This window comes from Stenella coeruleoalba, assembly GCF_951394435.1.
Source record: "Stenella coeruleoalba genome assembly, chromosome: 2".
NCBI lineage: Eukaryota > Metazoa > Chordata > Mammalia > Artiodactyla > Delphinidae > Stenella > Stenella coeruleoalba.
In genome coordinates, this window is record NC_137147.1 from 32988248 (window position 1) to 33001875 (window position 13628).

General features: G+C 46.1%; 1 protein-coding gene across 4 annotated transcripts in view; it reads right to left on the reverse strand.

Annotated features, from left to right (window-relative positions):
* The window catches only part of RAD51B (RAD51 paralog B), a 687571-nt gene that overhangs the window by 30884 nt on the left and 643059 nt on the right, over positions 1-13628 (reverse strand). Inside the window, exon 11 of one of the 4 annotated variants that reach the window (XM_079913117.1) lies at positions 11137-11179. The exons of the other annotated variants lie outside the window; for them this stretch is intronic. Coding sequence (XP_079769243.1) covers positions 11172-11179 — 8 coding nt within the window. The 3' untranslated portion in view covers positions 11137-11171. Of the gene's footprint in view, positions 1-11136; positions 11180-13628 lie in introns of those variants that run through there. 4 annotated transcript variants of the gene reach the window in all.

Here is a 13628-nt window from a genome sequence, read left to right on the forward strand (position 1 = left end):
TGTTTGGGACCCATTTAATAACAATAACAACCAGAGCACAAACAGTAATAATAACAGCAAATAACTCTTAAATAGCACTGAACATGTGACAGGCAGTAATCTAAGCACTTTACCTATATTAACTCATGTATTTTCCTCATTTTACAGATAAGAGATGAAGCACAATGAATTTAAATAACTCGCCTAATGTCACAGAGCTAGTAAGAGGCTGAGCCAGAATCCCAGGAATTCTAGTTTCTTAACCCAGCTCACAAGTTTGCGTTGGATGTTCATGTGAAAGGAATAGTGGAAGATTGGAGAAAATCACAAATTTTGCAACATATAGCTTCTCTAATCCAAGGGTGGCTCAGGTTGTCCACCGACACTTAGCATATCAAGGTTCTGTCATGTTAATTCCATATTCTACATCTCAGAGAAGTTGTGGCTGGCTATTTGGAAGGGGAGAAAAGAATCCCCCAAACCTTGAGCTGGCCAGAAGTGTTTGGAATTTTGGATGCATGTGAAGAGCAGCTCACTGTAGCACCACAGGGTTTACGGACCACACTGGGGAAAAGCCCTGGCAACACTGCCCAGAAATGGAACATCCCTAGTTGAGAAGAGGCCCCATCCAGGGAAAACTCTGATGGCTGGAGTGCGCACATGTAGATTGTAATTGGCCAGGGGCGCAGTGAGAGTTTCCAGACAGTCGTCAGGAAAATGCTGAGGTGGCCATCAACGTTTTCCACCACCAGTTCATGGACCTTTGGAGGAGTTTGTTGTCTTTCACGTTGTAGCTGTCTACCAGGCCCTGGATTAGTTTTCTGTGGCTGCTGTAACAAATTACCACAAATGTAGTGGCTTAAAGCAATACAAATTTATTATCTTACAGTTCAGGAGGTCAAAAGTCTGACACAGGTCTCGCTGTGTTAAAATCAAGATGTTGGAAGGGCCGTGTTCCTTTCTAGAGATTCTAGGGGAAAATTCATTTTCTTCCTTTCTCAGCTTCAAAAGGCTGCCCACATTTCTTGGCTTGTGGCCCCCTCCCACCTTCAAAGCCAGCAACGACCCATCAAAACCTTTCTCATATCACATCACTCTGACTCTGATTCTTCCGCTTCCCTCTTCCCCATTTAAGGACCCTGTGATTACATTGGGCCCACCTGTATAACCCAGGCTGCTACTATTTTAAAGTCAACTGACTGGCAACCTTAATTTCAACTGCTTCCTTAATTCTCCCTTGCCATATAATATAACATATTCACAGGTTCCAGGGATTAGGACCTAGACATCATTGTGAGGCCATTATTCTGCCTACCGTAGGACCCAAATGGAAGAGCTGAGAACCCCGATCACGGTATTTCACAGCCCAACTGAGAGCCTGCTAAGCAGCTGGCAGTCTCTGCTGCTAGCTGGAGAAGACTCGCCGGGGGTCTACCTCAGAGAAAAGGTTGGGAAATCACATAAATGGTGCTTAAAGAGCTACAGAAGCACCCATCTTCTTGAGAAGACGCAAAGAACTCAAAGTCTAGAGCATCAATATTTCTACTTCCAGTCAGAACTTAGATGTATCTAGAACATTTCTTAATCATGTGCTTTGGATGTTAGGCGCACTTTTTTCAAAAGCAGCTTGAGCCTGTGGGCGTGTGTCACCCGTCTCCCTTCTAGGGTAGTGAGTGTAGTACTTGCAATGTGCTTATATTTCTTGGTCTTGACACAGCTCCTTCAGGAGTGTACAGGAGCGAGGCTTCTAATTCCAACATCTACTGGGTTACCTGCTCAGGGTTTACCCCATCCATATACTTTTAGTCTGCCCAGGCTGAAAAGGTTGGATTTTTAAATTTTAAGCATCTTAATATGATTATTATTATTTAATTTTTCAGTGCTTTGAAGCCATTCCAGGATCATGGCAGTAGCTTTCTCTGTTGGTCCATTATGAGCAGTGCTAATTCCCTGTGTGATTTTGGGCAGGTTACTTGACCTCTCCTTGTCTCAGTTTCCTCATCTGCACCATCAGGATAATAATAGCACCTACCTCACAGGGCTGGAGTAAGGAGTAGATGAGTGACCACACAAAGCCCTTAGAACAGTGCATGGTACTTGGGAAAGCTGTGATACATCTTGGCTGTTATGATTATCAAAAGACCTAATAAGACATGAACCTCTTCTCTTACAGTCAGAGAGCCAGCCGTTCTGATATCTCCAGAACACTGATATTCACACAATCTTGAGTGCAGCAGACACATTCCTAAGCAAAATTCCTTTCTGTATTGCTCTACAGGAATACTGTTCCCATAAGGGCTGTTTCTTATAGTCAAAGGGAGGCCTCAAGGCCCATTTCAAGTGGGTGGATGACAGGCAGATGGAGAGCTGAGCAGCTATGCCAAGGCCAAGAGAAAGCTGCTCTTCTCAGCTTAGGATAGGGGCACAAATACAGAAGAGGAGGTTCTCTTGGGGCTCTCTGGTGCCCACAGTTTACCCTAATCCAAACTCAAAAGGGGAGCCTCCTAGGACAGTGTCATGTGGCCCTCATGGTCAGCCCAATCCTACTAATTCAAAAGGCCACCTGGACAATCTTTCTCAGGAACAGATCTTGGCCAAGACCATTCTAATCCAGCTTCAAACCTCTATGCCCCATCTCCACTTCCATCTCTGCACTTTGTGGCACAGCGTTGAACACCACAGAATGGTCCTTGGGTTCTACAGAGAAGCCTGAGTCCTCATGCTTCCCACTCCACCCCAGGACCGCTTGCTGACCTCTGACCTCTGACCTCATGCCTGGTAGTCTGCTTTGCGGTAGTTACCCAGCCTACCCCCAGATGGCCAGATTCCACCACCAAGTCCAGAAGAGCTTCAGGGCTGGAGAATTTAAAACTCAAATGGCACAACGGCCACATAAATTCCTCAAATATGCACCCCAAAAGAAAAGAGTCCCCGGGGATTCAGTTTCTCTCACTAAGTTTGAGCTGAGGGAAAAACATTTTAATGGCACATAAGGAAAGCTGTCAGAGAACTGTTTTGCTCAACATCAAATGCATTCCAGGCCTTATCTAATCAGGGAGTCTTCACAGCTGATGAAGAGGCCGTTCCTGCAAATCGTTTCCGAGCCAGGGAGAAGAGCCTTGATTTTAAATACAAAATAATGGTCCTTTTGGCACAGGCAAAGTCAGTTGGCAGCTGGAGGTTTGGGGTGACCCCTGACCCTCTCCCACAGTTCCTCCTGAGTCCTGCTGCACAAAACTAAGCCATCCTCAAATCCCAGGCTCTAATTGGCTCTGGTTTGTTTTGCTTTTCTATTCTATCCAGAGCTTCAAAAGGCGCTTCCATAATTGTTTGAGGCATGAAAAAGGCAGGTTTCAGCTTTCCTAACTGGAATTGGAGGTAATTACTGTCTTGCCCACACGAGCCGGTACATGCTTCAGATCAGATGCTCCTGGGTTGTTTTATAAAGTGTAGCTTGGCCTCTGAGCCAGGAGAGGGAGGGTGATGGAACCTTCCGAAGGCTTTGTTCCAGAGAGAGAAGAATCTGAACACCTCAGAAATGCTGAAGGGAGTTTCCATATTCTTCTGCAGTCACTGCAAGCTCTACCCAGGAGGTTTGGCCTGAGAAGACTGTGTCTTCAACCTCATTCTAGAAAATTCAGGAGACGTTTTTTGGTCCTCTCTCTTAAGAGACAGAAGCTGACACCTCACAGAATTCCCATTCTGTTTGTAATCAGAAATTATGGGCTTGGCCTGGGCTGTCCTCCTGTAAAACCTCAGGACAGGGCCAAACTGAGCCAGGCATAGTAAGAGCCGCCTCAGAGAACCCAACTGCGGTTCTTTTTTTTTTTTTTTTTTTTTTTTTTTTGCTGTACGCGGGCCTCTCACTGTTGTGGCCTCTCCCGTTGCGGAGCACAGGCTCCGGACGCGCAGGCTCAGCGGCCATGGCTCACGGGCCCAGCCGCTCCGCGGCAGGTGGGATCTTCCCGGACCGGGGCACGAACCCGTGTCCCCTGCATCGGCAGGCGGACTCTCAACCACTGAGCCACCAGGGAAGCCCATGCGGTTCACTTTTGTATACTTTGGACAGCAAGCCCAAACACGGGGTCTCAGATTTACCTCCCTGAGTGTGGTCTGGGAAGCAAGACCCTATTTCAAATCTCAGCCTGCTGTCTGTGTGTCCACAGGCAGCTGACCCACATGGCAAGTCCTCCATGCCTCCCCTGTAGAATGATGACAGTGGCCCAACCTCAGAGGGTTGCTGTGACATCTAAACAAGGTCCACCTTGTGTAAAGTGCTGGAGCTAGTACCTACACATAGTGAGTACTCAGTTAACGCTAGCTGTTATTAGCTAACGTAATCGTCAGGGGCATGGCCATGGGGCCAAAGGATCCACTCTGCAAATGATGGAGCTTTTCAAGACTAGGGATTCGGGAGTGGAGGAAGAAGCGAAACTGCTGCAGGAACAATGGAAGGAAGCTGGAGGGGGAGCAGAGTGACACCCCCTCCCCAAATGTCTTCCTGTCCAGGCGCATTGCCTTAAACATACTAGGTTTCCTGAAAGTGCACAGATTTGAGATTTAGTTGTGCCTTTGTTCAACGATATATCTCACCGAGGACTAGCTGGTTAAACAGCATTCACACCTCAGTGTGAACTGGTTTACTTGCTTTCATCCTAACATCTACACACTTAGCGTCTCCAAGGGGCCGAGGAGCTTGGGACTGAGGAAGAAAGAGAAAATGATAGAGTCATGAAGGACAGCCCAGGACACGGCTAGTTGTTCAGATTCTGGGAGTTCCAGTTTCATCCACTCACTGGCCCACAGACAGCCTGCCTGGCTCATGGGAAAGGAGGAGGTGGGAGTCACGTGTCCAGGGGGCCCTGAATTGCTTTTCTGACTTCTGTATTTGTGTGCCAACCACTCCTAAATGCAACTGACCGCTCTTTTCAAATGGCTTCCAGGACTCCTGCCTTCTCCTCTGCCTAAGAGAGTTCCATACGGGCAGCCCCGGGTGCAGGCCTCACACCTCGCCTCTCCTTTTACACACATTCCTAAATTATCTCACCTGGGCCCTCCGATGAGAGCTCCACTCTGCTTCTGTGTTGCCAACTCCCCAGCCAAGTGCTCTCCTGATTTGGGTATTCAGTTGCCTACTGGACAAGGTATAATCATATATTTATTTTCATACTTTTTTGTATAGTATCTGTCTCTCAATAGACTGTAAACTTCATGAGCATGAGATGCGTTCTATCTGCCTCCTGTTCTTCCCTACACCCAGCCCAGTGCCTGACACATAGTAAGTCCTCAGAGAGTTTTTAGGGAGAAGAAGGCCATAAAATCCAACAAAAGATACTTGACATCACGTCTTGTTTTCCTGAAGTAGGTTATTTGGCCACTTCCCCCTCCCACTTGATGAAGTTTCATATTTAATAAAAGCTCTGAACAGTTAGAACAAACATGTAGGCCCTGATCATGAACTTGATAGACTGCTTAGAACCTAAATGCCTGATACGGGGAGTGCCTAAATTATACTCATCAACGTGGTCGACTCTCAATTTTCCATTCCAGTGGATAATCTAATAGCCAATAATCTAATAGTCTGTAATTTAATAGTTTATAACCTTGAAAGTCTTACATGTGGCTTTGGATTATGTTTCTGAATTTGCATCAGGATATAAGGAGCTCTGATGGTTTAGAAATTCACAATAATTTGAGCTCAGATGTCCAATGTCACCGTCCCAGTTGCCTATTAAGGGCTCCTCTCGGCTCCAACCACATGCAGAAAAAATACTGCATTGGGCTTGGGAGGAAAATGCGTTGGTTTTTTTGGTCATCAGAATTGGGGTCCAAACTTCAGCCCTTCCACTTACCAGCTCTGTTTTCATGTGATCTGGTCTGGTCTCTGCTTTCTCACCAATACCTACCTCCAAGAACTGTTAGGAAATGCAGTCAAGTTCTCAGAGAAAATTAATCTGAACTATTCCCCCAGGTAGATGCAAAACAGGTCAGAAGCAGAGTTGGGCCCTCTGCAAAGTTTCTGTTTCACATCTGATGAAAGAAAGATTTCTCTTCTCTTCTCTTTTTCTTTCTTCTTTAAAGGACCTTCTCTTCCAGGTCCAGTGGGCTAAAGTAAACAAGGTCCTTGCTTTATAAGTCATATCTGGAAAGCTTCTGCTAACACCTGTACAAATCTGCAAGAAAAACACTATCCTAGGCAATCTAATATAGAAACTGACTGTGGGCCCTGCCTGGGCTCCTCTGCATAGGTAGGGCATCCACTGACCCTATCGATGGTACGAATGGTGTGACTTTCTTCATGTTAATGCATATGTCTGGGCATTTGCTCATGCTGTCTTGGGTCCAAGTCTCAAGGTTAGAATGTGGAGACATCCTGGGATCCAAGGCAGAACCAGTCATGTTGTCAGTGGGTAGATGAGACCCCAGAGTTCCCACCTCCTTTTCCTGTCATGAAGTTTATATGTCGAGGGAAAACAGCTGTCCATGCGCAGGCCAACTGGGACTGAAGCCAGCTGTTCCTTCCAGATGCCAAAAGCCAGATGTACACCCACTCTTCTTTCCCACTCCCTAAGCCTGAAGTCTCAAACTTTATCGAATTTATTAATAACCTCACTAAAAATGCATTTCCCCAGCCTCCCCCTCCAGAGAATCTGATTCAGTTAGTTCAGGTTGACCAGGAAATCTGCATTTTAAATAACAATACCCCCACCCCTCCCTTCTTTTCTCCCTAGGAAATTCAGATATAATTGCTCTGAGAATCATACCTTGAACAACAATCTCTACAGTGAAGGCTGGTAAATGTGCTGGTAAATGTTTAACAACTAGTCTTGGAGGGGAGAAAGTCTGGATCGTAGCCTGGTGATTTCTGTGATGTAAATATCCCCATCATGGTCAATTCAAGCTACCAACACGACTTCCTGATTTTGAAGACGGGAAAAGGTATGTGCCATCAATCCTCACAAGCTCATAGGAACTGCTTCCAGCAGGCCACTGGATGGAAGCCTCTGGATGCCTCTGAATGGTGGTTCCTGGGCTCTGGCATAGAAAGGCCACTGTTCAGCTCACGATGTCACATCTCTTAGTTTAGTTTTGTTTTTCCCTAAATCCCTAGCTCTTTGAATGGTTTGTTTTAGTGACTGGTTCCCAGAGACCTCTAGGGGTTCCAAAGCAGAAAGAGAGGAAAGGGAGAGGGAAAGAGCTCCAGGAAAGAAATCGCAATTAGTGTGGGATGCTGGCCTCAGCCACACTGACAACCTTGTTCAACCCAGCTTTCAGCGGGGGGAGGAGGTTTTCAAACACCTGCTTCTGCCTTCGTTTGATAAGCTTTCTGGTCGACTCACATAAACCTGATCTGCTGACCTGGGGGATGATGAAAAGGCTGAGCGTTGGGGACCTGAGGGGATGAAAGGGGCTGGGGGAGGACCATGGGGTGGTCATATGACCCAGGGTCGCCAGAGGCTTAAGGCTTCCCCTTTGTCGCCCTGGCTCTGGCCCCGTGTTGGAAGGTTTTGGTGATTTCCTCCCGCCCCCGACTAGGCGAACAGATGTGGAAAGGTCTCCAATTCCCAGGGCTCCGGACACAACTGCTCGTTGTTTCTCGCCCGCAGACAGGGCCTGCGATCACAGGCAGAACAGCTACACAATCACTCACCAAAGAGCTGAGCCCAGTCAGGTGCGGGTTCAAACCTACTCTGCACGTCTGCAGCAAAAAGCTGAACTGAAATAGACTGAAAAGTAACCCCCTCCCTCCCTGTCTTGCTCTAAGTCCACTTTGTAGGAAATGCTGAGGACTTCAGGAGAGGCAAGGCCAACAGCTCTTCCACAATGATAAAAATCCTCATGGATGCCGTGACCTTTTGAACAAATGCAGCCTCTCGGGCCTGCTGCTTCTCTCGTCCTTATCGCAGCACTGACAGAGTGAGTGAGCCCTCTATCCACTTCAGGCTTGGAGCTTGAAGGACCCCACTGCTCTGAAAAGGACGCCTTCTGCAGTCCACTGAGCTTTCACTGCTCATTGGATGAAAGGGAGAGAAGAAAAGTGTTATAAAGGAAGGGGTGCAGGCGTTAGCGTCCTTGTGTACCTTAATTATACCACGCTGATCATCCGAGGAACTTCTCAGAACCTAGCTTCCTCCCCCATCCACATACCTTTCATAAGAGGGGCAAACAGAAGCATAAAAATACCCTAACCTCCCTTGTATAAAGAACCTGTCTCGTCTAGTCCATCCACAAGAATAAGCCGGTATCTAACAAGCCAATGTTTCTAGCTTATGCAACAAATGGTGGCCATTACAACCTGACACAAAGACCTGGCACATGCATGCATTAGCATGTAGCTCATTCACCTACAAACGCTGGAGTGACACCCATTTCCCTAAAGCAATGGGTCTCAAAGTGACTTCTATGGACCCCTGGGGTCCCCGAGACCCTAAGAAGGTATCTGCAAGGTCAAAACTATTTCCATAATTCCAAGATGTTACTTGCCTGCCTTACTGTGTTGACATTTGGGTAAAATTGTCATATTCTTCACTGCCGCTAAGTCGTAGGACAGAAAAAAAAAAAGAGGAAATCGGTTTCACTTAAGCATGTCCAAGATGAAGCAGTAAAAATTATTAATTCTATGAAGTTTTGCCCAAAGTCCAGGTCTTTTGACTATCGTGTGTGGCAAACTGGAAAGCAAGCGTAACGCACTGCTGGTGCACCCTGAGGTACAGTGGTTGTTTGGAGAAAAAGCATTTGTGAGAGTGTCTAAGTTGTGAGCTGAACCGGCCACTTTCATGAAACACCATGTTTACTCGAAAGGACCAAATTCCCATGGTTATTCAGACTTGGTTATTAGAGACACTTTCTCCAAAATGAACAAGCTGAACCTGTCACTTCAAGAGAGATAATGCACAGTGCTTGTTGTCAAAATAAAAGTTTTCAAGCAAAAATTAGAATTTCTGAAAACTTGTATCTGTCACAGTGAGCTTAACACCTTCTCAGTACTTAGGTTTCTGACGAGATCAGCGGTGATATTAACAAATGTGAATTTTTAGTTTTCATCATGAAATAGATCAAACTCAGATCTGCATAACTTAGTGAAGCAATATTTTCCAAATGACCATGCATGGTATTACAAAATCATGCATGGGCAAAAGATCCATTCAGTGCAGCCCAGACCAAACAGATTTTAATCTAACTAAGTACAAAGAGTTCATTGAGACAGTTTCAGATTCCACACTGCAACTAACCTTTAATAAACGACCATTTATTGAGTTCTGGTATAGTGTAAGGAAGAGTATCCACAATTATCTAAGAAGGCTATTAAAAAATATTCCTCCCTTTTCCAGCTGTGTATCTATATGATGCTGGGTTTCCTTCATAAACTTCAACCAAAACAACGTTATCACAGCTGATTGAATGCAGAAGTAGATATGAGAATCCAGCTGTCTTCTATTAAGCCAGACATTAAAGGGATTTGCAAAAATGTAAAACACTGTCATTCTTCCCATTAAAGTTTGTTCTCTTTTGTTTTGGAAAACACAGTTGTTTTTACAGTAAGACTGTGTTATTTTAAACAAATTAACAAAGTTACCAGTTTTTATGAATTAATAAATGTGAATTTCTTCATATAAACATATATTAAATGGATTAACAAATAATTATTAAACAGTTTTCTGTTTTAATTTTTAATATGGTAAATGATTTAAATATCTATCACTGTGTAGCAAAATACTCCCAGACCTAGTGGCTTAAAACAATTGTCACTAAACGGATAAAGAAGATGTGGTACATATATATGCTGGAATACTACTCAGCCGTAAAAAAAAGAATGAAATAATGCCATTTGTAGCAACATGGATGGACCTAGAGATTATCATACTAAGTGAAGTAAGTCAGACAGAGAAAGACAAATGCCACATGATATCACTTATATGTGGAATCTAAAATATGATACAAATGAACTTATCTATGAAACAGAAACAGACCCACAGACATAGAGAACAGAGGAAGATGGTTCCCAAGAGGAAGGAGGGGTGGGAGAGGGATGGATTGGGAGTTTGGGGTTAGCAGGTGCAATGCTATATATAGCATATATATATATAGAATGGATAAACAGCAAGGTCCTACTGTATAGCACAGGGGACTATATTCAATATCCTGTGATAAACCGTAATGGCAAAGAATATGAAAAAGAATGTGTATAACTGAATCACTTTGCTGTACAGCAGAAATTAAATACAACACTGTAAATCAACTATACTTCAATAAAATAAATTTAAGAAAAACCACACAATCGTCACTTGTTAGCCCACAGAGTTGCTGTGGAGGAGGAATTCAGGAGTGGCTTGGCTGGGCTGTTCTGGCTCAGGGTCTCTCAAGAGGTTGTAGCCTTAAGCCAGTTGTGGCTGGCTCGAGAGGGGCCTCAGTTCCTCTTCACGTAGGTCTCTCCCAGTGTACTCAAAATATGGTGACCGGCTTTCTCTAGAGTGGACAGTAGAAGAGACCAAGTAGAAACTTGTAGTCCCTTTTAAGGCCTAACCTCTGAAATCACACATCCTCACTTCTGCCATTTTCTGTCTGCACACAGACCAGCTCTGATTCACTACACAGGGGCATGAATGCTGGGAGATAAGGCTCACTGGGGGCTATCCTGGAGGCTGACTACCCCAGGATTTAACAACAGATACAGCCACATAAACAAAGGCTTTTGGGGGTCCTCAACAAGTTTTAAGGGTCTGAAGGAGTCCCAAAGACCAAAACATGAGAGCTGATAGACTCAAGGAATTGATGCACATCTTAAAAGGGTGAGGAGTCTTTACTGATTCTTCTTCTCGTTCTCCTTCTCCTTCTCCTTCTTCTTTGTCTCCTTACTCATAGCCATACCATCATTTAGGCAACTTCTTGCTCACTTACCCTCCATGAGCTTGGGGACAGTTCCTTCTAGCTCTGTTTCTTCTGAACTTGAACTTATCGGGGGCCCCCTTATGAGTTTAACCCTCCCTGTAGCCTTGGCCTGTTGGATTGTTGCCTGGCAACGCTCGAGGCTCACGTCAGCTCTAGTCCTTCTCTGCTCAGGCTCCCTGAACGGCTCGTGTCTCCAAGAGGGGGCCAGGTGGGAGAAGAAGAGCAGCTCTGGGCCAAGCGCCTAGAGGCACTGGAGAGACAGCAGTGAGCTGCACCGGCCAGGGTCCCTGCCCTCGTGGAGATCACAATTCTAGAAGTGAGGAGAGAGGAAAACAATAAATACAACCAACACCAAAATGATGTACAGTTGGCCCGCTGCAGAAGAGAAACCTGCAAATGTGTGGATTCCGGTACCTGTGAGGGCTCCTGGAGGGGCAACTGTTGTATGTTAGAAAGTGCTAAGTATTAAGGGGGAAAAGGCAGGTCAAGGGGAGTGGGGGTGCAAGGGGCGATGGGGAGAGCTTGAGATGAGCTAGGTGGCTGGGGGCAGCCTCAATGAGAAGGTGACATTTTAGTGAAGACTTGAAGAGGTGAGGGAACAGCTGCAGCAAAGGCCCCAGTGTGGACACATATCTGGTGTGTTTGAAGGAAGCAAGGAGGCCAGGGTGATTGGAGATGAATCAGGGAGGGGGAGAGGGGAGGGCGGAAAGGTCAGCATCAACAGGGGCGAGATCCTTCAGGGCCCCGACGGCTTTTTACTCTGGGTGAGATGGGAGTCATTGTGAGCCATCTGGGGGTTTGAGGCAAAGTATGTTGAGAGTATGCTGGTAGGGCAAGTAGAAGTAGGGGGACTACTTAGTGGGAAGTGGAAAGAGGGAGCCTGGTAGGAGGTTATCACAGTTGACCAGGGAAGAGATGGTGGTGGCTTGGACCAGGATGCCGGCAGAGGAGATGGTGAGAATTGGGTGGATTCTGGATAGGTTTTGCAAGTAGAGACAATAGGATGCCCCAGCACCTTGAAAGTGGGGTGTGAGAGAAAGTCGGGGATCAAGTATGACTCCATTTAGGTTTGGGGACTTAAATAGCCTGAGGGTTGGAGTTGCTACCACTTGAGAAGAGAAAGTTGCACGTGAAACAGCTTGCAGGGAGGAGGTTTAGAAAGTCCCACTGGACACATTCAGTCCATGCTCTTCCCTGAGTTTTCTGTAAAAGCCCAGCTGCACCTGATCCCCCGGGTCCCTAAGAGCAGAGGTTTCTGACTGCCTGCACAGGCCCGTCTCCTGCCTGCTTTACAGAAGACAGTGAAGAAAATCACTCACTGTGTGCAATTTAATTTAAAAGAGTGGGAGAAGGTTGTTCTTGAGCCTCTCACTCTTTTTTTTCTTTGTCTTTCTTATCAGAAATGAAAGAAAACAGCCAGGGGAGATAGGATCTCAGGTCTGGAAATCCTAGCAGGTAATTTGGGAGTTGAAAACAAATCTCCCCTGAAATGTATGAAGCAGGTGAAGGGGATTCCAGCTTCAGCTCTTAACCTGCACCTTCTCCTGGCCTGGCAAATAACTTCCTTCCAGCCCCAGGCAAATCCACTTCCACCCACCAAATGCCTGCAGTTAATAAACGTTAAACAACAGCAAAGCCCGGAAGTAGAAAGAGGAAGACTGATTGGAGGCCAAGATACCAGAAGGGCCGCTGGAGAGCCTCTCCCCCGAGGGCTGCACCCAGAGAAGGAACATTCAGGCAAAGGCAGCAGGGGCCCAGGGCTGGGGGACCCAAGACAGGACTGCTTTCAGAATACCAGAGCAGGGGAATATCTGACTTGAGTCACAATGATTACATTTCTTGTGCAGACTTGCCCACTTGTTTCATTAGAACTTCATACCACTAACCGTGCTCAAACCCTTCAAAATGGCTACACTCTCCAGCATCCATTACCGAGCCATGACCTAAATCATGCTTCCCACCAAGCATGGCAGGACTGGAGATTCCAAACTCGGGCCTAGATACGTCAGCTGAGGGTTGGCGAGGGTGTTCTCAGAGGTCCAGGGAGAACTAAGAAAACTAAGGATTATGTGAGGCTGTGAGAACTTCACCCAGCGTTACTTATTATTCCCATTTTAAAGATTAGAAAACTAAGGCTCAGAGAGGTTGAGTGGCCGCACAACTGGTCAGTAGCCGAGCCAGGACAGGCATCCGTACAGTAAATCATGGTGGCTGTCATTTGCTGGGTACCTGTAAGACAGGAGAAGTACCCTGTGCTTTGTGGTGTTAACACGTTCATTTCTCATGGGTTCCTTCCTTTTCAAAGAAGTGAAACTGTCCAATAGAGCTTCCTGCCACGACAGAAATGTTCTGTGTCTGCACTGTCCAGTACCATGATAGTCACCCGCTCCACATGGCTACCGAGAGGGATTAAGGAACTGAATTTTAAATTTTATTTCATTTTAATTGATTTAAATTTAAATAGCCACGTGTGGCTGGTGGCTACTCTATTGGACAGTGCCGTTGTAGGAGGTTCGGTAGCATTTCCAAAAGCTTGTTAAGCAGTGAGGCAAGGGTTGCATCCCAGGGCTGACTGAACCCAAAGTCCATGCCCTTTCCTTCTTCCCTCTGCTCCCAGTAAAGTGGCCCACATTTTGCAAAGTGAAGGGCTTGGGTATGAAACCGACCAGACAGTATACAGTGAGCCAGATCCCCTAAAGGCCAGGTCTGTATTTGAGCCTGCTTCCTCTGAAGGCACCCAGAGGTCTCAACAGGCAGCC